At 36.1% G+C, this 23,667-nt stretch overlaps 1 protein-coding gene across 4 annotated transcripts in view; it reads left to right on the top strand.

Annotated features, from left to right (window-relative positions):
* Positions 1 to 23,667, top strand: part of dcdc2.L (doublecortin domain containing 2 L homeolog) — a 109,220-nt gene that overhangs the window by 15,303 nt on the left and 70,250 nt on the right. For all 4 annotated transcript variants that reach the window (XM_018266221.2, XM_018266219.2, NM_001086176.1 and 1 more), the window contains exons 4-8: positions 11,687 to 11,763; positions 12,184 to 12,315; positions 13,323 to 13,469; positions 14,678 to 14,732; positions 22,423 to 22,600. In XM_018266221.2, the coding sequence (XP_018121710.1) occupies positions 11,687 to 11,763; positions 12,184 to 12,315; positions 13,323 to 13,469; positions 14,678 to 14,732; positions 22,423 to 22,600 (589 nt within the window). The remainder of the gene's footprint in view (positions 1 to 11,686; positions 11,764 to 12,183; positions 12,316 to 13,322; positions 13,470 to 14,677; positions 14,733 to 22,422; positions 22,601 to 23,667) is intronic.

Here is a 23,667-nt window from a genome sequence, read left to right as displayed (position 1 = left end):
TTAGGTTGACAATCCATAAAGGGGTTCCAAATGGCCAATCACAGCACTTATTTGGCATCCCAAGAACATTTTTCATGCTTGTGTTGCTCCCCAACTCCTTTTACTTCTGAATGTTGCTCACAGGTTCAAAAGGTTGGGGATCCCTGCTCTAGGGGTTATTTATTAAAGTCCAAATGCCAAAAACTCAAAAAACTCAAAAAAATTGAGTTTTTTTTACTATATAATCAACATTTTTAGTGGAAAAAAAAATTGAATCTTTCTGAATTTATTAAACCCCAAGGATGTTAATAGTCCTTATAAAAAAAAGTACTCCAACTCAGACCTGCCGAGTTCATGTAGAAGTCAAAGGGAGAAGTCTCAAAGATATCCTGATCTGCAATCGGTTTCGTGCATTAATCCGAAAATGTTGTGGTTTTCGGGCACAAATCCGAAAAAATCGGAGTTTCCGGCAGTCAAATCTGAAAAACTTGTAATTCGATTTCGTCAAGTTTTTTTCCCGCACCAGAAAACTTTGGAAAAAAGTATTGCTAAATAATGGAAAAAAACCCTTTGCAGATTTGGTCGGAGTAGTTTGCAGAAAATACTCTCCGAAAATAAATTAGAATTTTGAAAAATAACGAATTTTTCAAAATCCGAATTTCGTTTCATTTTGGTATTAGTTTCAAAGGTGCTGTGAGGAGAGAAATGTTTGTGCTGGCTTGTTGATCCTAATTAGTTAGGATAAAAATATAGTTTATATATGTGAGTATATGGAGGAGTTGGTATGAATGTGTGTATGCGCACTGTGGTTCATTTGGAGAGGTTGAACTTGATGGACTTTGGTTTTTTTTCAACCCAACTTGACAATTTAACTATGTAACTATGTACTTGGACACATTTCAAGCTGAAGAATCACTGCTTGTTGCTTTAGTAATCAGTTACCTATAAATGGTTGGTAAAGAAGGTTTGATTTGTATAGTGCTACCTGACAGCATTTTTTCTCTCCTTGAGTACTGCAGGTCTGACAACTGTTTGGATTGATGAAGTTACACTGTATTGTAAGCAGTGATACTTTATGCTGTAGGAAGTGAATTTTGTGTCACAGATGCTATCATGTTGTACGTAGCCTGTTCCTTCCTATGTAAATATAGATAATACCACTGGCTCACCGTTTCACAGCATTTTGCTCATTGGAAGCATAATTACATGTTGCCACAGTACAGGCCTGGACTGGAAGTCAAAATAGGCCCTGCCATTCCAAGTACACAGAGGCCCAAACAGCCTCCTACCAGCCCACTATATTGTAACTTTCTATGGAACCATACAGCGGCCCCTCTGGCATTTGCCAGAACCCAAAAATTGCCAGCCCGGGCCTGCCACAGTATCTTTCCATGGCTCAGAAGCAAATATGACTCTAGAAATGAAACACAAAAAATGCCACATTGATAAGTAAATCAATGGGCTTTTCTTTATTTTTGGTTAAGGCGTCAGAGCAATTTGGGTCCTCAGACTTTGTATTGTTGTGACTGTGAGCAAGTCTTACTTTCTTACACTATGGGGCACATTTATCAAGGGTCGAATATCGAGGTTTAATTAACCCTCGAATTCGACCCTCAAAGTTAAATCCTTGGAATTCGAGTATCGAATTCAAAGGATTTAGCGCAAATACTTACATTGATCAAAAATCGTTCGATCGAACTATAAAATCCGTCGATCGAACAATAGAATCCTTAGAAGCGAACGATTGTAAGCGATCGATCGAAGGATTTTTCTTTGATCAAAAAAAGGTTAGAAAAGTGATGGGAAAGGTCCCCATAGGCTAACATTGTACCTCGGTAGGTTTAACCTGCCGAAGTATGTAGTCAAAGTATTTTTTAAAGAGACAGTACTTCGACTATCGAATGGTCGAATAGTCGAACGTTTTTTAGTTCGAATCGTTCGAATCGAAGTCGAAGGTCGTTGTAGCCTATTCGATGGTCGAAGTACCCAAAAAAATACTTTGAAATTCGAAGTTTTTTTCATTCAAATCCTTCACTCGAGCTTATTAAATGTGCCCCTGAATGTCCAGTGTTTTTTCTTGCTACCTACACACATATCAATGCAGCATACATAGAACCATGTGATTTTGTACTGTCCTTATAAGTGCTTTAGATATCAAATATATATTTTTTGCATTATAAGTAGGGGTGCCACTGCCATATGTATTGGTTTTTGTGTTTGCAGTTTCCAAGGTTGTCCCAATTTTCTGTAACATGTGAAATTAGCAAATTAATTAGCAAAGGGAGTCATGCATTTCAATTTAAAGGATCAGGAATGTTTTATTAATTAGGAGGTTCTACATCTTAAGCACCCCTCAGCGATACCCTGATCTGGTGCACCTGTTAGCTGAAAACTGCACCGATCTGGGGTACTCCTGTAGGAGCAACATGCTGCAATCTTGTTTGGATTTGTAGATCTTTTCCATGTCCCAGGGCCAGTATTAATATGCAGTAAGGTGAAAAGGTGACTTTTTGCTTCTACGTTCACTCTGCTGTGAATTTTTAAAGATGTTTGTCTTAAAATATTAAGTAATTCGTTTTTATTTTAAACTTAATGGCATTAAAGTGGGCATGGCCTCGCAAAACAGGAGTGGTTTGCCAAGATGTTTGGCCCTTCTCCCTTGTGTTTAACTTGAACATTATGAATCATAATCATAACTTTGACCCCATTTACTTGCCTATTGGTGCATTATTTTTTTATTAAAAACAGTGACCGTATTTGTAGCACTTTATTAATGCTTCACAAAATATGTGTACTGCTGGGAAGGTGTTTCATAGAAAACTGCCTTTCCTAAGACAAACCCTTAGATAGCTTTACTGCAAATGGATCTATTACATGTCATTTTGCTCTAATAGTGAAAGTGTTCAAGGGTGAATGAATTCTTAAACAGAGATATGTAAAAAAAAAAAGGACTATATACAAGCCCAGGAATGGTTTTATAGGTTCTGTTTTATTGTCCAGGTCCCTAAATGTCCAGTTATTGGATATATTTTTATAGTCCTTTAATACAAGCCCAAATGTTAATTGCAGTATCTTAATGTTAAATGAGAAAGCACTTAATAAATAAATAATTATAATATAAATAATGAAATACAAACTTGGCTTAGTAAGTGCTACACTATTTGTTTTCTATCTGAGGCTTTAGGAATGCTAGAGCAATTAGCTTTGGTCTGTATTAAAGAGGTCAAGGGTTACGCAAGTATAATGTGATGTTTGGGTAACCTTGTTGCCCTATGATATATAAATCTTCAGTTGATATATGACCTTCAATTGTTGGCAGGAGTTGCCCTGTAAATGAAGGAATATGATCCAGGAGTTCATTCCATGAGGCCTCCACTGAGCTGGAGAGGGCTTTAGAGTTCATAGGATGATTCTGCCAGCTGGGACATGCTCCACTTTCATAAGATACAATGTTGATTATTAACTGAGAGTATAAACAAACATCACACCGAGGCACATGTAGATTAGTTGTAATGTAATAGCCCACAGTGTCTTAACTGAGTAGGGAAAATACTTAGTTCTGCTGGTCACCATTGTCTGAAAATCTCTAGGCCGCATAAAGTACTGCTTTAAGAGGATCTACACCCAAGAAATGGGTTGATGTAAACTTACGAAGAGTTGTCCTCTAAAAACTTCTGCAATTTACAACAATTTTTTATTTTAAGTGGTTTCTGAGATATTAGCAGTTTTACTTAATTTCAAACTTATAATACCAGTATTTCTGCTCTTTGAATGTCAGGGTGTCAACAATGCTAACTGTCTATGCACTTTATCTGCACTTACTATATAATCAGTAAACCTATGGTTACTGACTCTCTGATATTCAGAGAGAGAGCTGTTGAGCGATAACTATATACCTAACTAGAAAAATGCCAAATATCTCAGAAAACACTACAAACAGAAAACAAATTTAAATTAAAAAATGCTCAGAGATGCACCCAAAGTAAGTTCACGTCAATTTTTTGGGGGGCAGACCTCCTTTAATAACTTTTTACCAAATACATCATAAACATCATAATCATCACTGGTAATGTTTGTCTTCAGTGGTATAGGGGTTGTTTACCTTAAAATCCTTACAATTAACTGTTAGTATGATTTGTAGAGTGATATTCTGAGACAATCTGCAATTGGTTTTAATTTTTTATTATTACGGTATGTCGTTTTTTAATTATATAGCTTTTTATTCAGTACCTTTCCAGTTTGCAAAATCAGCAATTTGCTAGATATCCTAGAAACCGTGCATTGATTTGAATAAGTGACTTGGATATGAGGGCCTGAATAGAAAGATGAGTAATACAATTTAGCAATAAAAATACATTTGTAGCCTTACAGAGCATTTGTTTTTTAGGTGACCCCCATTTGAAAGCTGGAAAGAGTCAAAAGAAGAAAGTAAATACTTCAACAACTATAAAAAATTAAGACAATTTGAAAAGTTGCATAGTTTTGGCCATTCTATAAAATTATAAAAGTTAACTTCAAGGTGAACCACACCTTTAATAAATACACCCCTTAGAGTGCATCCTCATTATTTTTTTAAATAATCTTTCACATTAATATCCTTAAAATTTTTTATAACCAGCATTTTATAAAGCACTTATCTAAAAAGGGTATATTTGAGAAAATAGTAAGAAATTCTAAAATCAGAAAGATTTCAGGCTGACAGGCAGTTGCTATTCAAGTCAATGGCAAACAGCATGGAAGGTAACATGCTTTCTTGCCAGGGTGACGGCTGATGGAATGGTTTATTTGCCATTAGCCTTTTGCTTTAGCCTGTTCTTTAAATTCAACAAACTTGCTGATTCTACCCCTTTCTGCACTCATGAGCTTAAAATATAACCATGAAATTATGCAGGCACATTTCCTGTAGGCTTCATCAAACATAGTGCTGTAGGGCCCTGACCTTGGGTCAGTGCATTCCTGCAGTCTCACTAAAATCACTACATCACTAGAGAATTTTTGACAGACCTCCAGAGGTGTTCTGGGAACTTGCAGAGAAAGCTTAATAATTAATAGTTTAAGTATAGTTTTAGACTTAACTTGCACTTTTACATCATCGTAAGATCTTATGTACATCTACTAATTGTGAACACATTTAAATTATAATAAAAAATCAGTACAGTTATGGGACCTGTATCCAGAATTCTCTGTGCCCTGTATCCAGAATTTTCTGGGCCTGATATTTCTTGATCTTTCCATAATTTGGATCACCATACCTTACGTCTGCTAAATTAGCCAAATATAATTGTTTTACACTAGTAATGATTCATTAAGTTTAGTTACCATCAAGTACAAGGTAATGTTTTATTATTATAGATGGGTTTCCAGATATCTGATCCGTTGCTGGAAGTAAAGTAGATAAAAAATATATATATATAAGTATATATTATTTTTTTTATTATTACATTGTTGCAGTCCTCCTATTTCTCCAAACTTACCACAGTGGTTGTCAGCACCAGTCAGGCAATAATATTAACGGAGTGTACATTCTCGTCTCCTGGTTTGTTCATAAAAACTGGTGACAGTTACCACAGTTATTTCATGTTCATTTAGTTTTAAGTCTTCACTTTAGTGAGACCTGTTACCTTTTTCATTATCTGTTCACTTGTATAGGTATGGGATCTGTTATCTGGAAACCCTTTATACAGAAAGCTCTGAAATACGGAAAGGCCATCTCCCATAGACTCCATTTTATCCAAATAATCCAAATTTTTAAAAATTATTTCCTTTTTCTTTGTAACAATAAAACAGTACCTTGTACTAGATCCAAACTAAGATATAATTAATCCTTATTGGAAGCAAAACCAGCCTATTGGGTTCATTTAATGGCTACATGATTTTCCAGTACACTTAACGCATGAAGATCCAATTTACGGAAAGATCCGTTATCTGGAAAACCCCAGGTCCTGAGCATTCTGTCCAATACCTGAATTTATGGCATAAGCTGGTGAGTATTTTCCTTGTCCTATAGATTCACAGGACTCTCGACTGTACAATCACTTATATTTAGTTGGGAATTTTAAGGAATTGAGTTTCCAGCATATTCCTCTTGGAGCTTCCTACAGGCTGCTCTTTCCCTTTAGGCTAAGTGGATTATTTACAGATATCTTTTTAAAGGAATACCATATCTTTTGGAATCAGTGTTATAAATGTGTCTAATACAAAGACTTTGTATGTTATAAATTTTATATAAAACATACAAAAGTCAAATACATTCCTAAACCTTTCTGATTAACAGTACATACTACCTCACAGATCCACTCACCAAAGTCTTATTTCGACTTTCTGGGGGCTAATTGAGCCCACACTCCAGTTGGGGGAAACAACGCTATTATACACATGCTCACTCAATATGCACAAGAGCTTGACATAGGACCGGGAGGTGCATTGACCCGTCATAGGTCACATGCATAGGCATAATGAACTCGCCCCTAAATGTGCATGGATATCAATCTCCTTCCTGATTTTCTTAACAACATACTATTGTTTCCCCCAGCCAGAGTGTGGGGTCTATTAACATTGGTATGGTATGATAGGTTTCCTCTCAACTTCCCTGGCTCTGCATATATTGATCAGAAACTAATCTGCCTGATTTTTTACTAAAGCCTTGTCTGTCTTGAATTCCTGTCAGCCTACTACCATTCCAGTTTCAACTGTTTTTCTTGTCTGGCCATTGCAGAAACAATTAAGGTGCCATTGCAGAAACCTTGGTCCACAAAAGGACATTGGTTAACATCAGTTAACCATAAGTCCCTTATCTCATGGAAGGAGTGAGTTTGAACTTCATGTGTCCAATACTGACATATTTTTAAACTAAATATGCAGTAAAATAAGGATATAACAGAAGCCTGCAATGGTGTTCTTTCTGTATAGCTACTCAGCCTCACCACTGAAAAGCAAATGAAAACCTCTATAATATTGTCCTAATATAATAACAATCAGTAAAGAAGAATGAGGCAAAGCAGAAGAGCAGGAAACACATTTAAGGAAATTACAAGTCTCTTGCATCTTCAAAATAATTCAGTCTTGTTCCAATGACTCCCAAATCGTTATGGAATTTAGATGTTGCTATAGAAATTCAATCTATTACTTTGGATGTATTCAATCTTATATATAATACAGCAAGTTAGTGGAATATTTGAAAAATAAATGAAAAAAGGCTCGTAAGGTGCTAGAAAGTTAATTGTTAAATACTAATTTATCACTTACATAGGTGCAAGTACTGGGGCACTAAGGGGTCCAAGTTTAACACTTATAGGGCCCATGCACAGGACCCTTCACTTGTATCTTTGGCAGGTACAAGCTGGTAACCATGGCTTTTGCTGAATTAGAGGTGAACAGTACAGCTCAGAGGCTCACAGTAGCCCTGAATTTAATGCCTTTCTTCTGCATTTGGTAAGTGCAGAGCTACTTTGTACTTGAGTGGGAATTAAATGTTGATGTGTTATCCATGACTCAGTTATAAGCAGTGTTGTACTGGTAATAAACACATGCAGGCATCTGGTCTTGGTCTTAATTTACATTATATTATATAGTGGCATTTGTTATTGGAGCAGGTACAAACATTATTTGTTACTTTGTCATTTACAGAATAAATTCTAATGGTTTGCGAATAATAGTTTATGAAAAAATACATACAATATATTCCAAATCCAGCTTCCAAATAGGGTTGCCACCTGTCTGATTTCGGAAGGGCTGCCTGGGTCGAAACTGTCTGCCCGGTTTTCCAAATTAGGAAAACCGTGCAGGATTCTCCTAGACTAACGTGGCGATTGACCAATCGCCAGTTGCCATGGCATTATCATTGACCCGCCCCCACAACATCATTGGCCCACCCCCTGCCCAGACTGTGCTGCAGGAAAAGGTGGCACTGGCAACCCTATTTCCAAACACCATAGAAGAGTGTAGATACTGTATAAGTCCAAGGAATTGAGCTTCTTGTATCTCTGAACAATACATAAAGGGATTTTATACAGATCATGTAATTCTGAGATAACTAATGATATATGTGCATACTTTGCAACAGGAGGTACTATATTTATTGTAATACACAAGTTTCAATGAGTCACATTACATTACAAAGCCAGTTATACTGATGACATAACTAACCACCATTTGTAAGGATGTAATTTACAGGATATCCATGACTCTTGTTTATTATAATGTATTTCCCCCTCCCTAACTCTTAACTGATGTCTTGCCACATTTTATCAAGGTAGTAGATGAAAGAGCAATATTGTGTTTCGGATAAGTGGGCAAATGTTATTCCTTTTTTTACACATGGGGGTCCCTTTGCTTTGCATTTACCTCCTGGTGTGGCTCAATTATAAATTCTGGGCAAATTTGCAACTGGGCAGTAACCCATGTATGCTTCCATTATTCAACCTTCAGATGGCTGAAAAAAAGCCAGTTGCTGATTGGTTGCTATAGGTTACAACCTATGTGCAAATTTTCCAGTGTTTTCTAAATGAGCCCCAATATGCTGGTGTTTGGCTCAGTCCTAGAAAGAAATGCGTGCAGCCCCCTCAATTATAAGTAAATGTGCTCCTATAGCCAATGAAATTTGATTCTCTCATTCAGTAACACATTCTTTAGCACATTCATCTTTCTGAGAAACAATACAGATTGTATTTCAATCGATGAGCTGGTTCATATGGATTCATGGAATTCAGTGCTTTTCTATATTCATTCTATATTTTTCTGTTCAAAATCTTTTTAATGCCAGATTTTTTTTCCATTGAAGTGCCCATGAGTACATTTTGTATGTACAGTATGGGGATTATTTATCAAAATTCAAAATTTATCTAATTATGTCACCTTATTTATCAATACATTTTCCCAACAAAATTAGAGTGCGGGAAAATTAGAATCTCAGATTTTTTCGGATTTTTGCCCGACAACCACAAAATCTTCGGATTACTCCCACTGACTTATATACAACCTCGGCAGGTCTGAGATGCCTCATTTTCAGATTCAGTCTTTTTCCATCCTCGGGGTATAATAAATACCAAAAAATTAAAAAAAAAACCCCTATAATTTTTCGAGTTTTGTTCATTCAGAATTTAATAAATAACCCCCTAAGTGTTTAAGTTTGTACAGCACTAAAGGCCAAATACTGCTATATTTTATGTTCTGTGAAAGTTACATGACCTAATAATGAGCAAACCTAAGAACTGCTATTAGGCCCTAGCAATGATTCATCAATCATTAATGTAAGGTATGGACCCTCTCAAACTACTGTAAGCATAGGGAAATTGCCTTAGAAATGTATTTGGCTTAAACCAATAATGGTTGGTATTTGCCTTTATAATTTGGAAGCTGAATCCTCACTGTCTGCTGGTACATGAAGGTACATGTATAGGTACATATCTGATTTCAATCAAAAGTTATAGGCCAATACATTTATTTCTTTCAATCACAGCATCATTCATTATTCCATATTGAATGTTTTTCATTATCATTAGTTTCTATTTTCATGGTTATTCAGAAATTGTTTTACTAACAAACATTTTATTCTATTTATTGTGTGCCAATAGTCCCCAACAGAAGATGTAAGTATACATATATACATAAATTCTAATAAAATATGGATATTTCCTATCATTGGGGATACATTTTATTGTCATGTATTGTAAAGATGTTGGCCAGTCCTTTGTTATTAAGACCACTTGCATGTTCTTATTCAGTTCATGCAAGTTTTACTCACTGCTGATATGATTGGCCACATCAGAACATAGCAAAGAAGTAAGCCACCTACAGGCCTATTTAATGAGATTCATTCACAGGAAGCCGTGTATTGAATTCATTAAGATATGTATTAATGAATCAAATCCCTAATCATAGGATCAGCATGGACCAAAATGGGAATAGTAGTAGCAGGTTGATTTTTTTTTCCATGTAGAGTATCCATTTTGTTTAGAATTTCAGTCCATATAAAAAGTAATATACTGTAAAAGCTAACCCCTTTAGAATCCTTTAAGTATAATTATATTCAGGTTTATTTAATTGATGCACCTTATTATTATAGTTACTAATCCAGGGGGATGGAAAGTGATATATCTAAGGTACCTTAAACATCTTTTTATATGGATTATAACATAATTAACATTTAAGAATGTACAGCTATGAAAAACATGCTTCATGTTTGAAATGTGCAAAGCTTTTTGCGTCTCAGTTCTCTGCATCCGCCTTTCCTGTTTATAATTATCTTGCCCTTTAAATTGTCTTAAGAAAGAGCTTGCAGAATTTTACTGAATTTACTGAATTTGATTTTAGTGCATTTGGCGAATTTTCCAAAGCGAAACGGGTGAGAATTGCCCATCACTAGTCAAGAGTGCCCTTATAGTTGCTCTGTAATTCTGCACATTCACACAGGCTTGAGCATGAAGGCTATAGGAGTACAGTTTGTTTCTCTTTGATTTTACAAACAAGCGAAAATGTAAGCGCATATTCTATGGTATAGTGGACTACCTAATAGCCTTTTAAGACAACAACTTGTTCTTGCAACATGAGTGAGACCTGTTTGTTCTGTATGATTGATCTGGTTGAAGCTTGTTCTAAAGTCACTAATGTCATTCCATCTGACAAGAATGCACTACAGATTGAACCTGCATTGCTAAAGCATTTATCATGCACAAGATGTGATCTTTCATTTTCCCCAAAATGATAAAGCTGCATCACCATGACCGAAAAAATAATTTAACATAGCAGATAACAAAAGCTGTTTCTTGACTAACTCCTGTTTTATGCAAGAGAAGGGTGGTTTGCACTTCATTGAGCTTGTCAGTTTGGTAAAGTTTATTGAGACCTCTAGTTAGAACACTGAATGAGTTCTGCACTCTGATTCAGTAATATGTGGTTATATATTATAGCGTAGAAACCTGTACACATTCCAGTCCATCTATTCTACAGCTAGCTCACAAACTGCAGAATGACCTAAAATTTGGTTTGTTTCATCTAACTGTGTCCAGATAAATGATTGGTTTGCCAATGTGTATGGGCAAAATATGGCTTTAATGGCTTTACTTGCTCCCAATGCATTGTACTATTGTTAATGCTATAGATAATTAATATTTATTAGTAAATTGTGCAATATATGCAAAACATGTTTATTAAAGGGACATACTGTATACTCACCTGTATAACAATGTAATCATTGATCTTATGAGCACTTTTGCCATTTCCTTTTTTTTTTAATTTCATGATATTAAACATGCTTACACTGCCAATATCATTAATGTACTACATGACACCCCCTGGTGTTCTGGGTGATCGCCAGGCAGAATGTCAAATCATTTACTAATTCAGGAAGAGTCTCCTGCTGCATCTATGCTTAGTTCTATCATTCCAGTCACCTCCTGCATTAGGGATTAACCCCTTTTCCAAAATTAAAATAATAGTGTACAAATTGATTTTATCATGATATCGAAAAGTACATAAAAAACCTGAGAGATGTTACATTACATTGTTTGGGTGGGTATACTTTCACTTTAAGGAACACAACAAATAGGCCAGTTGCAGAAAACTGTAAGGTGTAGTTTGTGTTGTAGTGGGAGGGTACTTTATGTGGGCAAAGATGTGTATACACAACGTTTCTGTTCTTTTACCAGTGCCTGTTTTAACCAGCAACAATAAATTTTGTTGAATATTTTGCTATTAATATATTTTTCAGGTAAAACCTGTATCCCATAGCAGAATCAATGTTTCTGCAAGATTTCGAAAAAATGTACAAGAGCCATGTACTGTGTTGTAAGTATTTTATTCTTTCATTCTTCTTTTAGCAATCGGTGTAAAATAGGGATGAACTAAACCCTGCTTTTCAATACAGAACTCAATCCAACCCCTTCTTCTGCCCCAGAATAGCTGGCGCTCAGGTGGATATACCCAGCGTGTGCTGGGTGCTGATTTTTTAAATTTCTATATGGTTCTGATTCTGTTTGGCCAGGCTCTTGGGTTCGGCAGAATCCTGAAAAAATTGCTTGGATTCTGCCAAATCACAAACCGAATCAGGGATTCAGTGCATCCCTGTATTTACTAGAACAAAAGGCTAGCCTTACTTAAAGAAAATCACTATAAGTTTAATGTTGAAGTAGAATGCAGCAGTCAGGTAAAATACACAATATATCTAGGTGCATTTAACAGGAATCCTGTGATTGTTTTGTTGTGCAGTTTAGTTGCTAATGGAGACACACTGAACCCATTCATACGTCTGCTGATACCGAGAAAAACTCTGGAACAGTGGGAACTTGTTCTAGCACTGGTTACTGAAAAAGTGAAACTCCGAAATGGAGCTGTGCATAGGTAAGAACAGAATAAACAACATTCTTCTTAAGCATATTAGCACTCCATAAAACTGGTTAAGATTCAGGTTTCTGTGAATTTTGAATAATGGTAAAGTCACTCTTTACTGCTACATTGCAAGTTGAAGTGATATCCCCCCCCAGCAGCCCATCAGCAGAACATAGGACACCTAACCTGATAGCAGCTATCTGACACATTTGCTGCAATGTTCCCTCTAAGGTGTGCGCTCGTGCTCTTGTACACAAATTTTGAGCCCAGCGCACAGAACAAATTGTGCTGCACACAAAGAATTTAGTATAAAAACACAACATTTTGTATTAATTTTGAACTGAGCACACACGTTTAAAATGTGCGCACAAAGGATTTTTTTGCGTACATAGCCAAGAAGGAATTAGAGGGAACATTGGTCTGCTGAAGGATTCGTTTGCATTGCTAAAAGTGCTTCCTACTTTTTCATGGTTGGGTGCTATTCTCATATCTACCACTAAGTGGGGCAAAACTTTTTGAAGTACAAAGAGAAGGGTAAAAACAAGTGCAGTCTCAAAACAGCTCAGAATCCGACACAATGCACTGAGATGGCTGCCTCCAATATTACAGCTAAAAAATACACAGGGGGGATTGTAGCCATTATGCCGCCTGAGGCAGCCTTCTTTTGCCGCCCCCGCCCCCCCCCCACGGCACTCACCTTTAGAGCGCCGGAGAGGGCAGGGGTGGTCCATGTCGCTTAGTGCAGAGTGCACAATTGCGCTCTCTGCACTAGAAGAGCAGAATTTCCGGGTTGAAAACCGGAAATTCGACTCTTAGTTACCAGGAGCGGCATTTTTTTTCCGCCCCTGGCAACCAGGGGGGCGCTCAGTTGCTCACGGGCCTGTTAACAAATATGGCTTTTGCTAACTTGCAGTTGTTTTGTAATATCAGAGCTGTAGAGAGACAATTGTTTGTTTTAAGAATGTGTTTCAAATAATCTCATTCAATTAATTTATGCTGAATTTTACATTATTTTATAGACTTTATACATTAGAAGGGACACCTATACAAAATGGCTTAGAACTGGAAAATGGACAGTTTTATGTAGCAGTTGGCAGAGAGAAGTTCAAAAAGCTCCCATACAGTGATTTGATTTTCTCAAAGGCATCAATAAGACGTGCACATGGGTAAGGAAACGAACACGCACACACACATAATCCTAGCATTTTTAGGTCGCTTTAAAGATAATTCACTGTTAAAGTTTTGCCTGGGTATTCTGCCACCATCGCAATGTGAGCTACAGGCCTATTTTCCCATCAAAACAATTGTTGGCTTACTTGCAAAGTAGTTTTCAGTGGAATTGTAATTTACAGGTCTTGGTTTAATGCTTTAGATTCCTGTTAAAGCAAGCTTGTTAAAGGTAACTGTGCGGATAAAAAAATTGGGCTTTTACAATGTACCAAAACAAAAAGAAAAAAAAGAAGCTTTCATAACTAAGAATATAGGCAGAAAATTAATATATGGAAGTAAGAGAGATAAAGGGAGATAAAAAGAAGTCCCTGACGAATGAAGGGTTGCACACCTAGAAATCTTGATATCAATCTTTATCACAGTAAAAGGGGGAAACGCCCCACCTGCAGTAAATACAGAATGGCGTTTGGGAGACTCTCTTGAAATTCTTCACATATTGTAGTAAGGGAGATAAGCCATATGTAAGAATGTATTTGCAAAGGACCAACAATACAATTGAGCTATACAGTAAAATACCCTATGCACAGCAATTAAGCAGGGATGCTTAGTTAAAAACAATTTCAGAACAGATAACACTAGATTATAATATTGTTAAACCCATATGGGATTAGAGGGGGATATTCTTTAATTGCAGACCTATGTTTGGTAGAGGGAACACAATGTACATAAATGTTGCCATGTATCACTTTCACACCACTGAATAACCTAATGCTGTCCAGTAGGTGTAAGTGCACTTGCATCACCAGTGTGGACATGTCCTTAATAAATATTGCAGTCTTGCATGTTATGAGTCTGTTAAGGCCAAGACCTCTTGTAAGATGAAGCTAGTTGCTGTTTACAAGTACACACAAACATATACATGTATATAAATAGTTATGTAAATTATGTGTATAGATGCACCTTGTTTATATTAATGTTTTTATTAACAGCATTTCAGGTATTTTTTCTAAAACTTCTGGGGCTTTATCCTATAATATGCCAGCTATTTTTCTTTCAGATTCTATCAAAAAAATTACAATTACTTAATAGCCCAGTATTATTATATTATCCTCAACTTCCTTTCATATGTAAACAGGGCCTTTTTTAATCAGTGCATTGCTTCCTTAATGGCTACTCTTTAATACAACTATTCCAAATGTTATAGATCCAAAGCCTCTTCGTTGCCACCCATTAATGGATTCAGGAAGTCAAAAGAAAATGTAAGTAAAACAATTTTATGAGTCAGTATTATGCATGCTAAATTACATACATGTAATGTACTGTGTTTTTTTACAGCTTGTTTTGCTTCTATTACTGTATGTTTCTAAGAGCCTGTTATTCTTTTGTAGTTTATTAAGTCAGATGTCCTTCCAATTTAAGTACCAATAAATATTGTTTGCACAGTAGGTAATAGTTTTGGGATCCATAATTTGATATCCAGAAAGTTCTGAATTACAGGAAAGCCATCTCCTATGCAGTCTATACCTGTTAGTTACTAAAGGTATGGCATCTGTTATTGAGATGCTTGGGACATAATTTGAATCACCATACCTTAAGGCTCCTTTAAAAAAACACATTCAATTAAACAAGAATCAAAATAATTCAGGAAAATATAACAGTTTCAGTGGCCCTGTTATTTTGCAGACCAAGTATTAGGTAATCACAATAAACACAGGTAAATGCATTTGGGTTTATTGCAAATTTCCTTGCAGTCACTTGCAGGTAAAACCCTTTCATTAGAGGGGTTGTTCACCTTTCAGATAACTTTTAGTTTAACATAGAGAGTGATATTCTGAGACAATTTGTAATTGGTTTTCAATTTTTATTATTTGTGGTTTTTGAGTTTAGTTTTTTATTCAGCAGCAATCTCGCAATTTCAGCAATCTGGTTGCTAGGGTAATTTGAATAAGAGACTGGAATATGATTAGGGAACTGTGTTTGAATTGATATATATATAAAATATATATTTGTAGCCTTGCAAAGCATTTGTATTTAGATGGGGTCAGTGACCCCCCCATTTGAAAGCTGGAAAGAGTCAGAAGAAAAAGGCAAATAATTAAACAACTGTAAAAAAATAAATAATGAAGACCAATTGAATAGTTGCTTAAAATTGTCCATTATATAACATACTAAACGTTAACTTAATGTTAACATACTAAAAGCTAACCTCTTTAAAGTCACTTTTGTCAAAATGCTCTCCTTGCACTTCCTAATAGTTGAGCTTACATCTGCTGCCTTCCTGTTCCAAAACGAGCACTGGTCTATTGACCCAAGGGAACCCTGAAGCTACCAACAACCTCCAGGCCATAACTCCATGATTTTCTCAGCTCCCTGCATCAATAGGCGTAGCACATTTGCGCCAGAAAAATCCGGCGCACGCATCACTCTCACATTGGAAGGATCTAGGGGTCTTTGTAGATAACACGTTGTCTAATTCTGGGCAGTGTCATTCTGTGGCTACTAAAGCAAATAAAGTTTTGTCTTGCATAAAAAAGGGCATTAACTCAAGGGATGAAAACATAACTATGCCTCTTTATAGGTCCCTGGTGAGGCCTAATCTGGAGTATGCAGTGCAGTTTTGGACTCCAGTCCTTAAGAGGGATATAAATGAGCTGGAGAGAGTGCAGAGACGTGCAACTAAACTGGTTAGAGGGATGGAAGACTTGAATTATGAGGGTAGACTGTCAAGGTTGGGGTTGTTTTCTCTGGAAAAAAGGCGCTTGCGAGGGGACATGATTACACTTTACAAGTACATTAGAGGACATTATAGACAAATAGCAGGGGACCTTTTTACCCTTAAAGTGGATCACCATACCAGAGGCCACCCCTTCAGACTAGAAGAAAAGAACTTTCATTTGAAGCAATGTAGGGGGATCTTCACAGTCAGGACAGTGAGGTTGTGGAATGCACTGCTGGGTGATGTTGTGATGGCTGATTCAGTTAATGCCTTTAAGAATGACTTGGATGATTTTTTGGACAGACATAATATCATAATATCAAAGGCTATTGTGATACTAACCTCTATAGTTAGTATAGGTATGGGTATATAGAATTTATGTGAAAGTAGGGAGGGGTGTGTGTATGGATGCTGGGTTTTCATTTGGAGGGGTTGAACTTGATGGACTTTGTCGTTTTTCAACCCAATTTAACTATGTAACTACACATACGTTCAGTACAATTGCGTCTGATTCTCAGTAAAGTGCGAGCGCATTTGTGTTAATATTTATGAATTGTCTGTCATTTTTTCAAGAGTAACTCCCTCTAGTGACCAAAACAATATAGGAATTCTGTGGGGGAAAAAAAACATTGTGGGGAAAAACATGGCAATTGTGCTCAAAATTGCACTTTATCTACTGCACTTGCAGTCATAAATTACCCTTGTTGTGTCAAGGATCCCTCTCTGGCTAAAACTCCATGGCTGGTACTTAATTATCATTCTGATTTGTGTAATTATAGCTGTGTTTCCTACTTCAAATACATAATACATTTAAAAAAAACCACAAATGTTACCTTATTTATTAAAAAATTTGAATATAAAACACTCAAATAATTTCACAAATGCAAAAAACTTGAAATTCTCAAATTGAATAAATAGTTAAAGGGGTTGGTCACCTTCAAACTAGTTGTTTTCAGATAGATCACCAGAAATAAAGACTTCCAATTACTTTCTATGTTGTATGTGTCACCGTTTTTGTAATATTGAAGTGTAAAGTGTAATTTTTCACCTTCTAAAGAAGCTCTGGGAGGGGGGGGGGGGAGTCGCCGAACCTGTAAACTGTTCTGAATTAATACATTTAGTAGATACATTTCTTATCTTTGTCCCTGCTGAGCAGAATCCCTGGGTTTCATTACAGGCAGCTGTTAGAATTGATACAATAGTTGCTAATACTCCAGAGATGCTGTTGAGAAATGTATCAACTAAGGTTTAGAACCTGTGTCTGATTAACTGAGCTGCCAGACTCAAACACCAGAGACAGGAACATTAAACTTAGATTTTTGGAAAAACGGTCAAAAATATGTAATGGAAAGTAATTGAAAAAAGTATTTATTTCTGGAGAACAATCTGAAAACAACTGAACTGAAAAAAGTGTTTGGAAGGTGAACAAACCCTTTAAATCATTTGAAGGGAAACTATACCCCCAGAACAATGTGGGTCTCTTGAAAAAGATATTGCATAAAACAGCTCATATGTAAAACCCTGCTTCTTGTTAAAAAAAACATTTTCATAATAATATACTTTTTTAGTAGTATGTGCCATTGGGTAATCCTAAATAGAAAATCACCATTCTAAAAAATAAGGGCCAATTAACAGACAGAGTTCTGTCTTTTGCTTCCACACTTTTTCCTGTTATAGTTAGGGGCAGATTTATCAAGTGTCGAATTGAAAATTCGAAATTTGAATTTTCCATTTTCTTTTTATGATCAAAACTGTCAAATTAGACTAGGGAGTTTTTCAATTTTGATTTAAGTTTTTTAAAAATTGAATTAGATTTTTGAGATTTATCATTTTCAGGCCCTTTAAGAATCTAATTTGATGATTCACCACCTAAAACCTGCAGAATTACTGTTCAAGTCAATGGGAGAGGTTGAGGGATCAGTTTGGAGTTGTTTGCAGCTTTTCCTACATTCAAGTTTTTTTCGAAGAAAAAAAATCGAAACGAGTTTTTAAACTCTAATCAAATTCGAATTCTATTTGAGTCCTTGTGTCGAGTCAATTCATCAGAGTTTTAAAAATTTTATTCATACATTTTGATTTGAATTTCGAGTTTATGTGAGTTTATGAGAGTTTCACAATCACAATGTCTCCAACCCGCCTTCGGGCCCGAAGGCCCCAAGGTGGGCCGAAACGTTGGAGGCATTGTGATGTGAAAAATAAAAGCACTCTGGATATTTGAGAAAACAGTGTGCTGGTCCTTCGCAAAACTCATTTACATATCATTTTGACCAAGCACCTGGGAAGCGGATCAGGTGACGGAGTGCGGGTATCACGTGTATTGTTTTATATATATATATATATATATATATATATATATATATATATATATATATATATATATATATATATATATGTATATATATATATATATATATATATATATATATATATATATATATATATATAAAAAAAAATATACAATAGGTGCCCCCAGCACTCTTAGAAATATACTTGCTGTGTTAGTCGGTGCTCGCTCCAATAGGAGACGCCGCCACATCCCCACATGAAATAGAGTATGTAAAGAAGAAGCAGCACTCGTCAATTGCAAAAAATGTAGTAAAAGATCAGAACATCACTCAAGGCAACGTTTCGGACAACACGTGCCCTTTGTCAAGCCAGAAAAAATCTCTCAGCATCTCACAGGTATCACATTATATAGGCAACAGACAGGAAATGACCTCAGAATTTGCATATACATAGGTACAGAGCATTATCATATACATATATCTATAGAAACAAAAACAGGTCATAATCACGATTTAAACCCCGAGGATATAAAGATTTGAGCATATTAATCCACCACACCTCTCTTCTTTTAAGTTTCAATTCTCTGTCTCCCCCTCTTCTCATAGGCGGTATTACTTCCAATACCATAAATTTAAGCTGATCTGCCGTGTGTCCCAAGTCAACGAAATGTTTTGAAACAGGTAATGTGGTATTGCCCAAGTTAATACTTGAACGATGTTGCGATATACGTGATTTGACCATCTGGGTGGTCTCACCTACATAGATGAGACCACACGGACATGTCAACACGTAAATCGCAAATTTTGAGATACACGTATAATGCCCTCGTAGCTGTATATGTTGGCCGGTCTGGGGGTGAACAAACTCTCTACCTTTCAATACGAAAGAACATTGTACACAGCTTAGGCAGGGATACATACCCTTAGATCTACCTCCCCAAAATATATGTGCCTCCTTAGGTTTAGTTTTCACTATAGTGGAAGTAACATGCACCCCAATAGTTTTGGGGTACACCCCTCAGTCTCATTTACGCTTGTTTATGATCTCCAAAAAATCCATTTTTTGGATGTTCTAGTATATAAGGATTTGGAAGGTTCAATATGCACGTCTCTATTTACAAAGCCTACTGATAGGAATCAAATTCTTCACTATACCAGTCAGCATCCCCCACATACGAAGAAATCAATCCCCATTAGCCAACTCTCAAGGGTTCAGAGGTTAGTGAGTGAAGGGAAAGAAAAAGAGAAACAGGAACAAATTATGTGCCACAAGTTTAGAGAGAGGGGATACCCGGAAAAGGTGATTCAACAAGCCCAGCAAAGGGTCAGACATCCCAAGGGGAAAACTAAACAGCGAAGCTATTGGTAAATTACTACGCAAACATTGGTACATTTTACGAAATGCCTATCCTACTATACCAGAATTTAGAGCACCACCTCTTATCTCCTACAGAAAAGGCAAAACTATTGGGGCGCATGTTACTTCCACTATAGTGAAAACTAAACCTAAGGAGGCACATATATTTTGGGGAGGTAGATCAAAGGGTATGTATCCCTGCCTAAACTGTGTACAATGTCCTTTCGTATTGTTCACCCCCAGACCGGCCAACATATACAGCTACGAGGGCATTATACGTGTATCTCAAAATTTGCGATTTACGTGTTGACATGTCCGTGTGGTCTCATCTATGTAGGTGAGACCACCCAGATGGTCAAATCACGTATATCGCAACATCGTTCAAGTATTAACTTGGGCAATACCACATTACCTGTTTCAAAACATTTCGTTGACTTGGGACACACGGCAGATCAGCTTAAATTTATGGTATTGGAAGTAATACCGCCTATGAGAAGAGGGGGAGACAGAGAATTGAAACTTAAAAGAAGAGAGGTATGGTGGATTAATATGCTCAAATCTTTATATCCTCGGGGTTTAAATCGTGATTATGACCTGTTTTTGTTTCTATAGATATATGTATATGATAATGCTCTGTACCTATGTATATGCAAATTCTGAGGTCATTTCCTGTCTGTTGCCTATATAATGTGATACCTGTGAGATGCTGAGAGATTTTTTCTGGCTTGACAAAGGGCACATGTGTTGTCCGAAACGTTGCCTTGAGTGATGTTCTGATCTTTTAATACATTTTTTGCAATTGACGAGTGCTGCTTCTTCTTTACATACTATATATATATATATATATATATACCAATTATTTTCAGACCAGCACTCCCTGTTATAAAAATTCAATTATTTATTGTTGCATTGTATCAATGCCCAACGTTTCGGTCCCCATTGGGACCTTTTTCAAGGATGATACAAAACATTAAAAACAAAGTGCATAATTTTAGAACAATCAGTGCCCTCTTGTAATTAACTCATCAGTATAAATCATGTGCTCAATTGAGTATCCGTTAACAAATAGTGAATAATCATTTATAGTGAAAATGACAATATTGTATTTGCCATACATATATCAAACGTATATAAATGTGTGTCTATACATTTTTGATAAAAACATAAATACGTTAATAAATATCTAATACTCTCTTAAATACAATCGTGTCTGTGTTGTGATTAAAAAGATGCATTACAAGTTTATCTTTTTAATCACAACACGGACACATGTGATGCAGCTTAGTTACCATCAAGTACAAGTACTGCTTTAATATTGCAGAGAACATGGAAATAATTTCTTATTAAAAAAAATAGTTATTTGCAGTCTATTGGAGATGGCCCTCCAATGAGTTTGAACTGGATAACAGGTTTCTGTATAAGGGATCCCATAAAGTATTTAATTTAACCATTGCTTATGTTACCATAGGATAGGTATGGGAACTATTAGCCAAAAACCTGTTATCCAGAAAGCTCAGAAATACAGGAACGCCATCTCCCAAAGAATCCATTATATCCAAATAATCCAAATTTTTAAAAATTATTTCCTTTTCTCAGTAATAATAAAATAGTACCTTGTACTTGATCCCAACTAAGATATAATCAATATAATTGGGTTTATTTAATGTTTAAATTATTTTCTAGCAGACTTAACGTAGGAAGATCCAAATTACGAAAAGATCCATTATCAGGAAAACCCCAGGTCCTGAGCATTCTGGATAACAGGCCCCATACCTGTATATGTTATATTATAGCAATATAGTGAAATAAATGCACATTCTGCCGAGTAAATAACAGGAGTACACATATCCACTGTAAGATATTAAGGCCTTGACTAGGCTTTTGAACTTTAATAATCTCCTGGAATGTATTTATTTATGCTGTTACTAGAGGAACTACAGTAGCCTGGGGATTTGCTTTATCCAGCAAATAATGGTAGATAATTAGACAAGTTGCTATAGTCAAGCCGTGTGATGCAAGGCATGTGGCCTGCTCTGCTGCCAGGGAAACAAGCAGCAATGTTGCAAGGACTGTCCCATAGGCTCCAAATAAAACAAATCCCTTTAGAGAACAGATTTTGCATTGGGAATCAAGCTGCTTAAGAACGTGTGTGAAATGTGTAAACACATACATAATATGGACACATTTTTCATCATTAACATACCTTTCTTAAATGTCGTATTCATCTCTGAAGTATATTAACATCTTAAAAATAATGTCCATAAGTAGGCAGAAACTTCTTATATGCTTTATGTATTTGTGCAAAGGGCTAAAACTATAAAATAGTCTTTATAAGATATACTCCGTATATTATATTAGCTTATTCTGTAAGTTAACTATGGGCACAATATCTACTTTTGGCATTGTGCATTTTAATAAAAATGAGGCTACAGCAGCTACAGGGAGCATCCCAAGTTTTTTTAACTACTGATTCTTTAATGCAACAAGGCTTGTCCCAGGGCTTTTGTATTAAAAGTTTTTTTTTCCTAAAACATCTTCTCTAAGAAAAATACAGTCTAATGATTCCATGATAAAACTAAATTTGTTGACAGAGACACGAGCGGCAGATTAAATCAACAGGAGGTTCCAGTGATACCGTAGATAACATGATATCGCCACAGCCACCAAAATCTAAAGGAAGAAAACATACAGAACCCCAAATATTGAACAATGCCAGAGTGAAGCTAAACAATGAACAAACACATTCTCATATTATCTTTCCTGCCAATGGTAAGTGTGAAAATGATGAAATACAGAATTGATTTCTCTTTCAAGCATTGTAATTAGGGCCTTGGTTAATGCAGGCTTCTAATGTATACTTATATAATGAATGGCTCTCCTGTATACAAAACCTAATCTTTTCACTTGAGTTTGCAGAAATTTGCTTGTGAGAATATTTTTTGGTAGCCAAAAGTTATTTTAGTGTGCAAATAGATGAGATTGAGCAAGGAGTCTATTTAAAATGCACCAGATTTACTAGTGAGCCTCAAAGGTAAGGTTGGTGTTACAAATTTTGAGGCAGGAAATTGCACTGTTGGACTTCTTTACTCTCAGTTTTGTGTAGAAGACATGCAAAAGGTTTGCATTTTTAGCCTATTACTTTATGAAACTTTAGTAGTAATTTTTATTTAAAGTGTGTTGTCAACATTGTCTTAATCCTGGTGGACTTTATAGGCAGCTTTCTACTTATTGGCACTTACAAACCATATATATGATTCACTTAAAACAATTTCTAACTGGCCTGCAGTACGTGCTTAAAGGAGATAGAAAGGTAAGCTTTATCAGAAAGGTCTATATCAATACACCAGTACACTCTCAAAGTAATGCTGCTCTGTGAGTCCTCTGTCAGAAACACTGCATTCCTACCTTCTATTGTTTACACATGGGCTTCTATATCAGACTTCCTGTTTTCAACCTCCAGGGCTTGAGCATGCTCAGTTTGCTTCTCTCTCCCTCTTCCCCCTCCCTCCTTCCCACCCTGCTGTAATCTAAGCTCAGAGCTGTGAGTGAGCAGGGAGAGACTTGGGCAGGAAGTGATGTCACACCAAGCTAATATGGCTGCTGCTATCCTAAACAAACAGATAAAGCTTCTGGAGCTGTTTACTTAGGCATGGTAAATCATTCTACAGAATTAATACAGAGTTCTAGCTTGTACTATTGTGGTTAATCCATTGGTAATAAACTGCCTCAATTCCTTCTCCTTTAATTAAATCTGATATCCTAAAAAATAAAATTAGACTTGCTATATATATTAAATGGTACATTTATATTATTTAACAGATTCTGGGGTTTTTTTT

Source organism: Xenopus laevis, chromosome 6L (genome assembly GCF_017654675.1).
Source record: "Xenopus laevis strain J_2021 chromosome 6L, Xenopus_laevis_v10.1, whole genome shotgun sequence".
In the NCBI taxonomy this organism is placed as follows: domain Eukaryota; kingdom Metazoa; phylum Chordata; class Amphibia; order Anura; family Pipidae; genus Xenopus; species Xenopus laevis.
This window is presented reverse-complemented; position numbering and strand designations above follow the sequence as displayed.